The sequence below is a fragment of the Primulina tabacum genome, chromosome 8 (genome assembly GCF_025594145.1).
Source record: "Primulina tabacum isolate GXHZ01 chromosome 8, ASM2559414v2, whole genome shotgun sequence".
NCBI classification, from domain to species: Eukaryota; Viridiplantae; Streptophyta; class Magnoliopsida; order Lamiales; family Gesneriaceae; genus Primulina; species Primulina tabacum.
The window spans coordinates 7,911,356-7,927,143 of record NC_134557.1 but is presented as its reverse complement, the minus strand read 5'-3'; the positions used below and the strand labels follow the sequence as shown (position 1 = coordinate 7,927,143).

General features: G+C 34.7%; 2 protein-coding genes across 2 annotated transcripts; one reads left to right on the top strand and one right to left on the bottom strand.

Annotated features, from left to right (window-relative positions):
- The first annotated feature begins 751 nt into the window (after window positions 1–751).
- LOC142553548 (tRNA dimethylallyltransferase 2) lies at window positions 752–8,371 on the top strand. Its single transcript, XM_075663883.1, has 12 exons — window positions 752–962; window positions 4,223–4,460; window positions 4,638–4,692; window positions 4,810–4,889; window positions 5,227–5,295; window positions 5,433–5,505; window positions 5,634–5,758; window positions 6,428–6,502; window positions 6,865–7,242; window positions 7,341–7,416; window positions 7,506–7,666; window positions 8,100–8,371. Exons 1-12 carry the CDS (start codon window positions 853–855, stop codon window positions 8,226–8,228), a joined length of 1,569 nt encoding a protein of 522 aa, XP_075519998.1. The 5' UTR covers window positions 752–852; the 3' UTR covers window positions 8,229–8,371.
- LOC142553549 (UDP-glucosyltransferase 29-like) lies at window positions 1,704–3,389 on the bottom strand. Its single transcript, XM_075663884.1, has one exon. The coding sequence runs from the start codon at window positions 3,331–3,333 to the stop codon at window positions 2,008–2,010; it is 1,326 nt and encodes a 441-aa protein (XP_075519999.1). The 5' UTR covers window positions 3,334–3,389; the 3' UTR covers window positions 1,704–2,007.
- Window positions 8,372–15,788: the final 7,417 nt, after the last annotated feature.

Here is a 15,788-nt window from a genome sequence, read left to right as displayed (position 1 = left end):
AAATTCATTTCCAAAAAGCATGAAAGTTACAAAATTAAAAATACAAATTCATATTTAACATGATCAAATGTGGAAAAAATGTTAATTATATGAGGAAAAAATCAATTTTAAATTAGAAATAAAACATAAAATTTTGCAATTAAGTGAAATTTTATATTATTCGATTTTATATATATATATGGATTATGTAGCAAAAATAATAATATTATCTGAGATGAGAAGATCCGATCAACCGGGTGATAAACAAATCTAGGTATAAAACCAATTCAGATGATCAACTAATCAAGGTGGTCAGCCAACCGCGGTCGAGGTGGACGGCCAATTCTTGTGGCCAACTGAAAGTCACTCCAATAATTTCCAAAAAAATAAGTTTCATGGTCGTAACATGCATCATGAACAAGCATTGAAGATGTTGGGGTTACTTGGTGAAAATCTTCGAGTCGGCGATCATTCGACGAAGTTCTTCCGATAAAACAAGATAACTTGAAATATAAAATTATAAATCTTTCTCAAAATGTTATGAATTTGAGTTATCTATAAAAAAATTTCAAGAGTCGACTGTCGAGTGACATTGAGTTTAAAATGGATCTGATCCAAATTTTATAGATCCCGACTTTATTTTTCGAGTTAACTATGATTTTGAAGTCCACGAAGAACTGTAATTTTATCAAATAATAGAATAAAAAATTGAATGAAGTATAGTACCCATTTTATAAGACGGAAAGATTCACATCTTGAATCCGCCCAAATTTTTGGATCTTTTCGAGGCCCATTTACGTTTACTCCATCATTGGTTTCTTCGCAGCAGCGGCACAAAAAATTGAAACTGAAACTGTATATACGGATTCGAAAATGGATCTATATCCCGGTAAAGGCGAGAATTTAACTCCAAACAGGAATTCGTCACTGAGGATCTTGCTTCCCAATTTCCGAGCGAAATTATCAACGCTGACTCCATGCAGGTACAACCTTTTTGGATGTGTATAAATTCCCACCTCTTTTGCGAGACTGGATAGACCATAAAAAATTTCTTATGTTTGGCCCTCTATGAATAGAATTAGTTGGACTGGTTTCCAGTAGTCTCTTTGAATAATCAAAGTGAAGTATCCCCCCTTCATATTTGGTGGCTTTTCGATTTTTTAGAAAGTATGAGTTTTGGGAGATTTAAGATAATGTTCGTCGGTTTGTTTTGTGTTTCGTTCATGAATGCAGTCAATTAGTCTATTCTGATGCATAAGCCAATCGGATGATTTCCATATTACTTACTGGCTACTAATTTTGTGAAACGAATGCTTAGGAAAAGAAAAGTAGCTGGAGCTATGTTTTTATCGATGCAATATTTACACACATATTTTGCACGACTTACCACTACTCATGTTGAAGCGATTTCAGATATTTAAGCTGAATAATATCTATTTTTGGAACACTTGAATATGATATAATATATTTGATGAGTTATATCCTCAATTTCATTATTTGGCCCACTTTGCCTACAAAAGCTTAAGTTCATTAAACACTCTTAAAAAACCTGGAAGTAGAAATCACCTTCGTTCGAAAGAAACACTATCTCGTTTTTCTATTTGAGCTCTCCAACTTTCACATAATATATGTGACTATTTACTGATTTGAGCATCAGAGTATCTATGTCAAGCAACCCTGATGCATTTAATGTTTGTTTGTGACGCAAATGACGACCCACAAAGTTTACTACTGACTGCTCCAGGGCAACAAGGATCCATCTGCATTACTCGCCTACGTCAATCGTCCACGCCATTCATCTATGCTACGACTATCAGGACCCGTTTACGAGCCAATCGGAGTGCCGATTTGGGATTACGTGGATCTTTTAACAAACACGTAGAAGATACAACGATATCATTTCTTACATGTAAGGGTGAGTATTTCATCCCTATACTGAATCAGGGGTGAGTATACGGAGGAAGCTATTTCACACATTTAAGCCTACTCCACTGGATTTGGCCCTGCCAAAGAACTAAAATTGCCACTCTATCCACCTTTTGCAAGCTGCACAAGCCTTGATACAGTTGTATTCATTTCATCATCACGGTTCCCTCTGACCTCACTACTCAACTTATCCACATTCCTTGCCATCTCTTTTCCGTCTTCTTCCACAACTACTTTCTTGATTGCCTTGGCGATCTCTCCTCTAGAAAACTCCTCCCCATCTCTCCGAACCTCAATCCCGATCTCAAGTTCGGCAACCAACCTCGAATTCATCGGCTGGTCAAGTTGCTTTGGCATGGCAATAATAGGTACTCGACACGTTACCGCCTCCAGAATCGAATTCCAACCACAATGACTCAGGAAGCCTCCTACACTGGAATGCATCAAAATTTTAGCTTGTGGTGCCCACCCTTCAACTATCATGCCTCGATCTCCAACTCTATTTTGAAACCCCTGTGGCAATGCATCATCCAGGTCCACTTTTTCTCCCGCGGGAAACCTAACAACCCAAATAAAAGACACTCCACTGATTTCCAACCCTAGAGCAACCTCTTCTGTCTCTTCTTTTGTCAGAAAATACTCACTTCCGAAAGAGACGAACACCACGGACTTGGTATTTTTCTTACTTAGCCAATCAAAGAAGACGGAATCTTCGGATTTTGTAACGGGTTCTTGAATAAGAAACCCAACTGGGACAACCTCTTTTTTCACTAGTTCCGACAAGTAGCTAATGTATTTACCTTCGATCTTATTCGAAGAGTTTATCATTATAAATGAAGTCGATGGCCATCCAAAGTATTTTAGGAATTCAACCTTACTGTCATCACTATTTGTTCCAGTATTTATAATCTCCGACTTCTCTTGCTCAGTCTCTGAAAATCTGAGTGACTCAAAAGGGAACTCCATCTCAGGTTGAATGGTATAGTGGAATCTGCAAGAAGTAGATGCTGCACCACAAGGGTAGAAAATAATGGAACTTATTCCCTCTTCAGAAGCCATCTCTGATGCCCATGGATGCATGAAGTCATAGACTAAAATGTCCGGTTTGATGGTTTTAAGAATGTTTCGAAAAGTTTCTTTGGATTCAATGATTGCAGTTTTGAGGGTTGACATCAAATGGGTTGGCAGGTTCTTGGTAGTATGGTATTTTTCGGGAAGTTCAGTGGAAGAAACGTGAAGATCCACGAATTCTAATGAAGGGTCGTTGATGGACTTTCTAAAAGGCTCTAAATTCACCGGAGTCGAACAAAAAAATACATGAAAATTTCTGTGAATGAGCCTCTTGGCCAGCTCTGCGAGGGGAGATATATGGCCGTGAGCTAACCATGGAAACAAAAAGATTTTGTAACGCTGCTGCTCACACGACATGATGATTGGGTTTCTCTTCGGTCAAAAAATACGAAGGAGCGAGAACCTTTTTTCTGGTATGAATAAGGTTTTATGTGATTTGGATATCGTAAGATTTGGGTATTTATGGAAGATGGGGAAGTTGGAACCTGTGTGTTCTTTGATGATCCACTGTGCTAGACGTGTCAATTACACGTCCAAATTACACTATTTACTTCGTGACACGATTCAAATTATTTGAAACGGAAACTCTTGGAATTGTTATAATAATATGTACATGTATAATATTAAGGCATGTGTCCGGTTAAAATACACGAACAACCAATTTATATGGTCAGGGAGCTTGAATCATACAGATTATAATTTGTTCAAACTAACTATAAAGAATCTCTTTAAGACATTTTTTTATTATATATATTTATATATATACATATTGATGAAGTTTTCACTATGTTATTGATATCCCATATGCGGTCGTGAAAATGGACTAAATTATAGAAAAATTTTAAAATTTACGACATCTGTTTAGAACAAAGGAGGCTACCTTTCCGATCGTGAACTTATTGTCCGAAGTGAACTAAATAATGTTTTTTCCCCCTAAAAAATTATCTATTTTTTAGAAGTTGCTGTTCTAGAGAGACATGAAATGGTATCGTAAATAAGACGAAAGCATGTCATTAATTTATTTATACGAATAAATGTAGGAACTAGAATTCAAACTTTTATTTCTGATGCAAGCTCGATTTGATTTGATTAAAATTTTTCAGATTTTAAATATCATTTTCAATATATCAAGTTGACTAAGATAACAATACTTGGAGATCCTAATTCTGTGTCCCGGCCCAGTCTGGTAAAAGAAAAGTTTTCCAAGGCCCGTTTACCTGTTCTCCATTTTTTTTTCAATTCACAGTCCTCGCCGGGTTTTTCCGCTGCAACGGAGAGACTGCACAACAATGGAAACTGGAACTATGTATACAGAGCCGAAAATGGATCTAAACCCGGATACAGCCGAGATTTTTACTCCTAAATCGATTTCGAAACCGAAAATAGTGGTGGTAATGGGAGCTTCGGGATCAGGAAAATCCAAGCTTGCCATAGATCTTGCTTCCCACTTCCCCGTCGAAATTATCAACGCTGACTCCATGCAGGTACCACCTTTTTTCGATGTTTATGAGTTCCCACGTCTTTTGTGATCGATTATTTTGCAGGACTGGATAGACCCGAAAGAAATTATAAAATTTTCTTATGTTTTCTTTTGATAAATCCAAATTTGTCTCCGCTGGATTTGGTGTACCGAAAACCAGTCTAACTAATTATAGCCGTAGGTTTATCAAGGGTTGGATGTTCTTACTAATAAGGTTCCGGTACAAGAGCGGGAAGGTTATTGCTTTCTTTCCTTGATGCATTTCGCTTATATTAGCTTTTTTTGTGATGATTGAGAGGCCGAAGTTGGTTTTTTGTTGTTATGGTTGCTAATATGTTCCTCCTTTTGGGCAGGAGTGCCGCATCATCTGCTTGGGACTATCAGTCCAGATATTGAATTCACCGCTAAAGATTTTCGGGAACATGCTATTCCGGTTAGATGAATTCATTGTTTGTTTAGTGATGATGTTCTATCGTTTTTTTTAATCTTTTTTGCTTCATGTTTTCTTGTGAAAATATCTGAGAAGGTGGTTTGGTTGGCTCGTCAGGTGGCTGCTTCCATATTTACTTCATGGCTACTGAATTTTAAAACAAACACGTTTGTTTGAGCATGATTTGTCCGTGCAATATTTCCTTTATAGAAATTTTGTGCTACTTAACGCTACTCCTCTATGAGCTATATTTTATATTGGTAAAGTTACTATCTGTGTAAGCATAGATTTGTTCTTTTCTATGTCTTGTTCTCATCTTTGGCATTTGATTTGATTGTAGCTCATTGATGAGATATGGTCACGCAATTGCTTGCCTGTTATAGTGGGTGGAACAAATTACTATATCCAGGTTAGTTGCTACATAATACATATCTTTCGTAACTTATACTATTTCATTTGTCATCACCTTTGAATATTCTGGACCATTTCGTATTTAGTTATTTAAATATTTGTTTCTAATCAAATAATTACTTCGTTTATCTTCAGGCTCTTGTGAGCCAGTACTTGTTAAACGATTTTGCAGATGACCTGGAAGCAAATTGCTCACTGGATCTTCCAGGTTCACTATACATTTTTGCTGCTATAATTAATATAACTTTATGAGCTAGACTTTCACGTTTTGATTAGTATTACAAAACGGTACCCAGGGAATCAACTGCAAGAATAACAGTGTCCTGCTTTTTGTAGGAGATAACAAAAAACTAGATTGTGAGCTTGAACCCATGACTGCAGCTTGTGATTACACTCACAGCCGTCTTAAAAACCTTGACCCGGTTGCAGCAAACAGAATCCATCCAAATGATCACAGGAAGGTGAGAATATTTTATAATCATATACTGGTATATGAGGTTGGATTTTTGGCCTTCGTTATTACGTATTTGTACTTTGTGTGTCTCAAAAAATTAACACCATAAATTATTACTAGCATAAATGAGTTTGTGCTTGAACTTTGATGTAGACCAACATTGGCATATGACGGTCATGGCATATGGTTGATTAGATAATTGGAATAGTCCTTTCTCCTCAATATTTTCTCCTTTTCTTATTATATTATTTTATAATTTGATGATCAACAGTTTGAGTGGGAACCTAACTTGTAATTTTGTTAGGTTTTCTTGACCGAGCAGTTTATATAGGTTCATATGATTTCTGCTTTAACTTTATGTCAAATTTTGACATGTCTTCTCTCCACTTATGGATGACTAGAAAACCATGGTTTTATGTTAATTGTCACATTTTCCCAGCTTCGTATTTACCTTAACTTTTCATTCTGAATTCAAGGATGATTAATCAGCTTTTTCACAGTGGTCTTAGTTGAACTGTAACTGCGGAAATATGATTTAATATATGTATATGGGTTCCCTATAACAAACATGACATCTATAAAGAAAGTAATGTGGCCAAGCTATGGTAGATTATATTGCCTGCTTCCTTTTCTATTTTTTATTTGGGTTCTTGATTTTTTTTCTTGACAATCACAGATCAGGCAATACCTAAATTTATATGAACGCTGGGGTGTACTCCCAAGCAAGCTTTTCCAGGGCAACACCATGGAGGTTTGTTATACTGCTTGGCTTCTCTGCAACATCATAGTACCTTCATATTGAGTACTGAAATGTTTTATCTGTAACGAAGTAATAATGCAGATTGCTGAAAATTGTCTTTTGAGGAAAATATGCAGTGTTGAAATTTCAATTATAAACAAGATCATAATCGCACCAAATTATTAAGTTTGTTTTACGGTTACGGTACCAGTTCCTGCAAGTCAAATGAGTACATTTCAATTTTTATTACTTGGATGAGCTTTCCAGGATCTAAATTTTACGAAGAGCTCTTTTGGAATAAAGCTACTTTGGCTCTTAATGGACTGTCATATAATCTTTGATTAATCATCGTCATTACAAATTTGGCAGGGCAGAACTGGGGTCGAGTTGATAATTTAAGATATAATTGTTGTTTTATATGCGTGGATGCATCTCTGCAAGCATTGGATCAATATGTAAATCAAAGAGTCGATCACATGGTTGAAGTGGGTCTGGTTGAAGAAGTTTGTGACATTCACAAGTCAGATTCGGATTATACTCGAGGTCTACGACAGGCAATTGGTGTCCGAGAATTCGAGGATTTTCTTAGATATCGGAACTTTGATTGTCAAAAGACTCTCCTGTGTCCTAAGATTCATAAAGACAATTTGTGTAAGTCTATCAACTCCTCCTGTGGAGACCAATCTAATTTAATGTTAAAAGAAGCTATTGACAAAGTGAAACTGAACACCAGAAGACTTGTTCGTCGTCAGGTAAGTTAACTATCGATATATTTGGTTTATTTCTGAATAACATGCCACAATCTACTGTCACACTACATCCTCGGTGCAAACTTGAGTTCTTTTCACAGAAGAGAAGGCTAAATCAACTTCAAATGCTTTTTGGATGGAAGATACATTATCTCGATGTCACAAGTTCTATATCAAGTAAGTCTTTCTCTTTCTCGCGGAATGACTTGATGAATACATTACTTAGAAATTATGCATGAGGTTGAATGGAGGTGACCATTTTTTAGGTTCTTTGGACGATTCATGGGTGGTTAATGTGGTGGAACCATCTCTTAGAATTATTGAATCTTTCCTTGAAAGCATTGCTAGTTCAGACGATGCAGGACAAGGTTGTGAAGGAACAGTTAATCTGCCTCATAGAGACCTTTGGACTCGATATGTTTGTCAGGTTAGTCAAAGTGCACTGTGACTGCGTCTGAGTAAAAATGCTCATTTAGAGAATGAAAAAACATTTTAGATGTAACAGAGATGTTTGGTTTGCTATTTTTATTTTGGGAAGTGCTTGAAAAAGCAGAAATCACCGAGCCAAAGCATATTGCTTTTACTACTACTACCAGTACTTCAAATTCACCTGAAAAAAATAATGTCGTCTTTTTTGACAATCATATATTAAACATGAGACTCTTGTTTCGTTTTGCTTTAAAAATATCTTCAATAACCTTGGTGATACAATACTTTATGAATGGATGTGTTTTTCCGAATTAAAACTCACCTTGTATCACTAACCCCGAAAAATGATCTTTTCATCTATGATTTTTATGCAACTGTTGGTGATAATATTTCGGTGTATGTCCATCACCCGTGGCTCGGTTTCTTGTTAGGCATGTGGGAATAAGGAGCTTCGAGGTGCCCACGAATGGGAACAACATAGACAAGGGAAGGGGCATCGAAAACGAGTGTCTCGGCTGAGGATGTCCTTAGATTTGCCAAAAAGACAGAGCTTGTTCTAACATTGTTTTGCTGCTGCTTTTTATTTTTCACCAACTTTTATAGTCGAACTTAATTTGTTTTGACAGCGTGTATGTTTTCTCTCACGAGCTAGCACTTGTAATGAGATACAACATATGGCATTCATCTCAAATTTAAAATTTAACACCAGTCCAACAATTGAATACTCAGCGTGTATATTACAACAGTGACTCGAGTACATGCGTCAAACGTTGTTGATCCATTTATTATTAAAATTGTTTTCTTATGATAAGATTTTAATTAGTTATAGTTCAAAATTAATGAAAGTTAAAACTACTTGGAAGGATAACTGGAGTTGAAATTACAAGAACTCTGAGAAGTTTAAAGATATATAAAAAGTTACAACAAGATAATGTACTTCATGTTCTTTATTCTTTTCTTGTACTGATATTTTTTTTTGAAATATCAGCTAAATACATCAAATGTTAGTAAACATAAGATCTCCTTGATAAAATTGTAAGATGCAATTTATAAATGCGCATTCACATACATATTCGAAATCGCTTGCGAAAACGTTTAAAAATTACCTTAATTTTCGAGTAAAACAAAGAAAAAAAAATCCTAACACTCGAGAATACCACAATAACATGCCTCACGTTTCCATGTTATGTTAAAGTATCCCTTCCTTGTCCTGTCCTTAATTGGATTATTGGCCCCAGATATTTGTTAAGTGGGAACTAGAGAGTATGAGTGTGTTGACTTATTACAAAGTAATACATATGTTCCTGATATTGTTCTACAGAAATCTTGTGATGCATATTTATTTTGGACAACTTTTTTTATTAATTGATTGTTCGATTGAAAGTGAACTACGATGCTGATTTTGTCGTCTCACCGGCCATATTTATCTGCCCTTAATACTATAATATATGAAAAACTGATGAAATATGTATAAAAAATTGCGGGAATTTTTTTCCCGTGTTCAACATGTAGAATCAAATGAGTTGATTTTCAAGATTAAAGTTCGTGAATTTTTTAGTGCCAAGGAAAAAAAAAATATACCTATTATTTATTTAAAGAAGCGGACTTATAAAAAAAAAAAAGAAATTTAATAATGATGTTCCTGTTTTTGAAAATTCAACTGTACACTACTCGTTTCACGTCATTGGATTCGTTCATGTTTCGTTTCGTGTGGTTCCTCTGTTATGCTATGATGTCTTCAAAATGCACTGTTATGATTCGAATTAAAAGTGGTAAAGAAATTTTCAAGACATGATAAGATAAATCCCTGATGCAGTGGATTATAATAACTGATATATGACATCACCCTCTTACAGGACTAACAATTAGGGATTGATCGGTATATCATGGATAAAGAAATGAATAAATGTGCCTTGTTTTCATATGTTTTGATATCTTGTTTCGAATTATGTTTATCTCATGTCTTGATTTATGTTTCGATATGTTCTGCGATAATTCATCTTTGAACTCATATTATATATATATTTCGATATTTTTGTGTACGTTGGCCCCACATGCTGACTGGTTCTCCAAACACTCACCCCCTTACTTTCCTCCCTAGATAAGGGCGAAGATCAATTGGAAGAGGATGAACAACACATACTTTAGGGTTTGTGATCAAGTTCGAGACTTGAAGTTTCAAGCATCGGTTTTGGTTTTATTTTCCTTTACTTTATCGCTTTCGCAATTCTATTATGCACCGTAAAATTATATAAAAGACATACTTTGGGCTATTTCATGTATTACATGGCTCGTTGTTTTATGATTTTAAATTGTTAAACAACGCCGATTGTGCGTCTCGATTTTGGGATGTGACACTTATGGTATTCAAATTTATAAAATATGACAAAAATAAGAGATAAATATTCTAATTAATGTTATTAGAAACTAATGTTAAAATCGTATCTAAAGATTATAATTTCAATATAATCTTTAGATTTTTTTTAACAAAATGATTTAACACCAAGTATTTTAATGTGTATATATAAGGTCCAAGCCACCTAAACTCTTTTATTTTTAATAATTTTCACGAAATATTTCAGATCCTATTATATTTTCACGTATGTACTTGATAATTGGTTATGGAGCTAGTAGTAATTGCATACATGTTGTGATTATAAAATGACGAGTGTGTAAACGGGTCTCATGCACATTTGACTATTTGAGTCGCTGCGTGTTTCGCGTTAGGGTCACTGTCGCAGACAAGTGGCCAACGCCGCCAATTTAATTTAGCAGCCGACACCGTTGTTTGCAGGCGCACACTGCTTGTTGGTTTAATTTTTCTGATAAATATATTGTCGAGTATAAAATTAGCTTTTCATTTGAACTTTTGCGTTAGTTTTGAGTCCATATTTTTTCAGGAGATGACGACTTCATATATTTATTTTTTTAGATAAGTTAATATGATTTATATTTACAGTTAAAAGTAATACTTTTAACATAAAAATTAACATTTTCATGAAATCATGTTAGGTCGAAAATCCACCTCAACACGACAAGAGTTTTTGTGTTCTTTAATTTGCCAAAAAAATGAATATAATATTTTTTTTTTGTGGCAGAGGAGTTTAATCATTATGAAACCAAATTTAATTTATCGTCTTTAAATTATTGCATTTAATTCATCAATTTTTCGCAACTTTAAGACAATATCGTATTACTATACAATATTTATTCAAAAATTTTAGAATGTTTAATTCTTAATCATTGGTGACACCCCTCGATGGCTCAGGTCGTGGGTATTAGGTGATCCCGAGTCATGGATCAGGTTATGATAAATTTTGAGTCAGTCTGACAAATAGCCAGACAAATGAATGCCCGAAACATCATCCTCCAGGTTACCAGAAGCTCGGGCTTCCAGATGAGTTCTCGGGTGATGGCTTTCTACCTAAGTTACATCGATAATAGCACATCACTCGAGTACACAATTATGATATACATTATCTTGACAATCATTACTGACAAAATCGAATGGATTTGATAAGACAAAAGGGACAGTTTGGCGTGTCAGAAAAGTAGGGTATGAGCAACCATCTTCTCATAATTAGTAAGTGGGCACTGAAAATAAGGTCATGATTGACTTTCTTTCTATAAATATCAGTTTTGTTTAAACATTAAAGCATTCATTGACATATATCTTGCCCATATCATTTATCCTCTAGAATATACATCACTTATACACACCATTCTCTTTGCTACATTAGTTCTTTTCAAATGCTGACTTTAGCATCGGAATGGCCACGTCGGACATCTTTCTGGTGCCCATTCACGTTATCTTCGTGTTTGCAGGTCAGCACCAGCTTTTATCGAGAGAAAAATCTCTGATTTGGACACATCTCGTTGTGTTCTCATCCCTCATCATTTGCATATATACATGTCAAAACGGGCTGACGGGGCGGGCCAGCCCGCAACCCGCCATTAGGCGGGGCGGGGCGGGGCGGGCCAGCCCGCCATTTTGGCGGGCCTCTAAATGGCCAACCCAGCCCAACCCACCTTGGGCCGCGGGCTAGGCAGGCCAACCCGCTTATTTTTTTTTTTAAAAAAAATATTAAACAGTATTAAAATAAACATAGAAGAAAAATATATTTCAGTCAAATATTTTCATAAAAAACTTAAAAACATTGAAATAAGACATTGAAAGCATACAACAATCAACATAATACATAAAAAAAATAAAGTGTTTATTCTAATTCACACAAGATTTCATCGTACACATGTACTAAAAATTAACTCATGTAATATTATGTTTTCAATAATACAGATAATTATTTTATTTACTATATTATTTTGATAATTCTGGATTAGTTCGAGTTAAACATTAAAAAAAGAGAGGGAACTGAAGAGTATAACATCTTCAAAAAAAATAGAAGCATATAGATTTTACCAGAGTGATTGAAGTTAGGCACATGAGAAAAAATAAGGAAGAAATAGGAATTTTTATATAAAACTTAAAAATATAAAATTCTACCCTAATTTGGCGGGCCAGCCCGCAACCCAAACGGGCTCAACCCATTTGGCCCGCAACCCAAACGGGCTCAACCCGTTTGGCCCACCTCCAAACGGGCTGCTATTTTATCAACCCAACCCGCTCAATTTTATGGCGGGGCGGGCCGATCCGACGGGCCTAACCCAATTTGACAAGCCTATTTGCATAACTCGACCCAGTGAAAATTGTCCATGCATCTTGCACCCATTTTTACCTGGTCACGTCAATCATCATCCACAAAATTATCAATTCAGATATAATAATATGCTATTTTATCAACAACAAAAAAATCTTACATGATAGGATATACACAATAAAAATAACTATATTTTCAAAAATACTACCTGGTAGACTTCGTTTATCTTCGAAAACAAGTTCTCAAACCTTTTTTTTTCTAAAGACATACAAAATAACCAAACATCACGTTTCTTATATGCGCCTTCGATCTTTGGACATTAATTAATTTGTAAAGTTATGTTTTCAAATTTCAATTTTATTTTGTAATATTTTTAAAAAAATTACAATTATTTTTCACCACAAATATTGATGAAACACTATATATGATCATCACAACATGAGCTCCATGTTGGAAAAAAGATTAAAATTTCCAATTAGAACGACACTGAATTAAAATTGAAATTTAACAACATACGTGACTATATTACAAAGACGAACATACAAGACCAAAATAAAATTTTTCTTATTAATATATATTGGCGCCTCTTGACACTACGATGCATGCAAACACATTGAAAATTCATCTTGTTAAATAATTTTTGTTTAAAATTTTAGCGATTACATTAAAATTAAAAACTCTAACAATAGTTTTTTTGTAATAATTTTTATGCTATGTGTGATGTGACAATTTAAATTCAAAATTATAAATAAAGATAAAAAAAAAATTGTACCAAGATGTGAATTGATAGTTATAGATGAGATACAAATATAATAAATAGAATTTTATGATAATTTTGTCAATAAAAATGAAATATTTTTGTAATTTGAGAAATCATATATCTTTTGTTTATAAAAAAAACGTGTCCCGACTCCAAAATTAACGTAGTGCAAATATCTTTAAATTAAAGTTTTTATAATTTTAGTCATTTATTCGTAAAAATGCTAATATTTTACCACATACATCATATCCATGTTCATGATATATTGCTATCACATCAACGCCATTTTAAAAATGGGTTAAAATTGAAAATAAAATAAAAAATAGTGAACTTATAAAATTTAAATTTGATTTGATAACAGTCTCTAAAAAATATAATATCTTAACTAATATTTTTAATTGTTTTGAATACGCACAATTCTCGACAATAAAAATATAATAAGTCTCTTGTGAAACAATATCACGGATAAAATCTATGAACTTTGACATACTTACAATAATAATTGTTAACTTCGACATAAAAATAATATATTTTCAAAAGGTGACCAAATAGGAGATTCATATCACAAAATTAATTCATAAGATCGTTGTAATGCCCGAGAATTTTATCCTAGTAATCCGTAATTATTGATTTATAATTTGATGTGATTATGAGAGGATTAACCGAGACACGATTTGAGGTAACGTGTGATAATTTATGTGCGAGGACAGTGCCTCTCGCGCACGTGCGCGACGTGATGCGCGCCCATGCGCCAAATGGGCAGAAGACCTCGCGCATATGCGCGACATGAGGGCGCGCATATGCGCGAGCTGCACAGGTCGAGACCAGAGAGCCTCGCGCATATGCGCGGAATTGAGGCACGCATATGCGCGAGCGGCTGGGAAGACACGCGCCGAGACATATTGTCTCGCGCATATGCGCCGAGAAGGGTCGCGCATATGCGCGAGACGTGTTGCATGTAGGATGAGCCATTTGCTTTACATGCGTGAATGTATTTATATATATGTATATATATATATATATATATATATATATAAAACGTACGAAAATCCTTCAGAATCAGAAAAGAATCGAGAAAAAGTCTCTGTGAAGTTATAGAAAATCCTTACGCCTTTTGTGAGAAATTCGTCCGTCCGATTTTGAATCCGACTTCGATACTGTGTTCCTATCGACGCAGGCTACAACTGGACGTAAGTTTTACTACGTTTTGACATGTTTTGAAATTATGATATTGTCAGAATTGCATGGAATTTATATATGATGTTCTTGACATAGTAGACATCATAGAATCGAAGTCAGATTAAGAAACAGATTGATTATGGAATTGTTATGAATTTCAGAGTTAAATTGACTGAGATGTGATGTCAGATTTGTACGGTGATTGATTATAAATTATTGGAATTAGTATATACTGGTGTGGTATCACCGGTATCGCAAGATTGTACTGTTGTACCGTCAGAATTTGATAAGACGGGGATGTTTTGATTTGAATAGAATATTGATACAGTATATTGATATTGTCATTGCCAGATTGAACATTGACAGGTTTTGAGTCGAGACTTCAATTGTATCAGAGCGACAGAATAAAAAGTATAAATAAATATTGATTCGGGATTGCACAACTCGAGTTAGGTTTGACTTGAGTTTGCCAAAATCACATACTTTATTTTATTGCATTGATATTTGCAGATTATCAGATTGATATGTTTAGTCTATTGAATTATAGCAGAGCCAGAGTTTGAGTCTAGGGCAGATCAGCCTAGCTAGGGCAGAACCGCCGAGTCTTTGTCAGAACCGCGGGGACTCTAGACTTACGGTGTATCGATGAGCTTAGATGTAGATCGACGTCTATTGTAGACATTCGATACAGCATACCAAAGTCTAAATTAGATCGGGATCCCTAGGTTAGAAATAAGTTGAGATAAGATAATAAGTCATTGACTTAAATACAGATTCGTATTGATTCATGTAGTCAGATTAGATACATATTTTATTGATTGTTTATGCTTTTATATATGTTTTATATGATTGCATTGATACATTGTTTATACTGGGATATTTATATCTCACCGGAGTTATCCGGATGTTGTCTTGTCTGTATGTGTGCATGGCAACATGTGGGACAGGTTCAGGGTCACAGAGGTAAAGAAAGATCGAGTTAGAGTGGAGACTACGGACTTGGACTAGAGTTAGGGTTTAAACACTTGTTATATAGTTGTTAAACCTTAGTTGAGACTGATTGTATATAGTGCAAGATTTGTACTTTTAATACTGACGTGTATGTTAAGATGTATGCCATTACGTTCCGCATTTAAAAAAAAATTTAGACCCTGTTTATCATTGTGACAATTATCTATTAGATGTGATGAAATATAAAATAATTGTATATCCAATAGATGAAGTGTGCACGGTGGGTGTATATATATACAATATATATATATATATATATATATATACATACACGAACCAGTAAATCAGATCGATTCAAATTTTATATATATTGAATTGAAGGACAAAGATAGAATCACGTCAAATGCCAGTTTATATACATAAATGATTATTGTCCCCACAAATTAATGTAATCGGCATCATCAACCTGATCACTATCATGGCTCCATTTAAATCCTCTCTTCATAGGCTGGCGGAGTCAGAAGCATTCCCTCCGCCATGCTATTTACCAAGCCTGGCATGTTAAACATCTC

Bases quoted from the DNA above. Each gene is read 5' to 3' on its own strand.
- LOC142553548 (XM_075663883.1), top strand. From the start codon at position 853: ATGGATCTATATCCCGGTAAAGGCGAGAATTTAACTCCAAACAGGAAT. The intron at 963-4,222 runs GTACAACCTTTT...TTCAATTCACAG, and splicing joins TCAACGCTGACTCCATGCAG to TCCTCGCCGGGTTTTTCCGC. The intron at 7,667-8,099 runs GTTAGTCAAAGT...GTTTCTTGTTAG, and splicing joins GGACTCGATATGTTTGTCAG to GCATGTGGGAATAAGGAGCT.
- LOC142553549 (XM_075663884.1), bottom strand. From the start codon at position 3,333: ATGTCGTGTGAGCAGCAGCGTTACAAAATCTTTTTGTTTCCATGGTTA.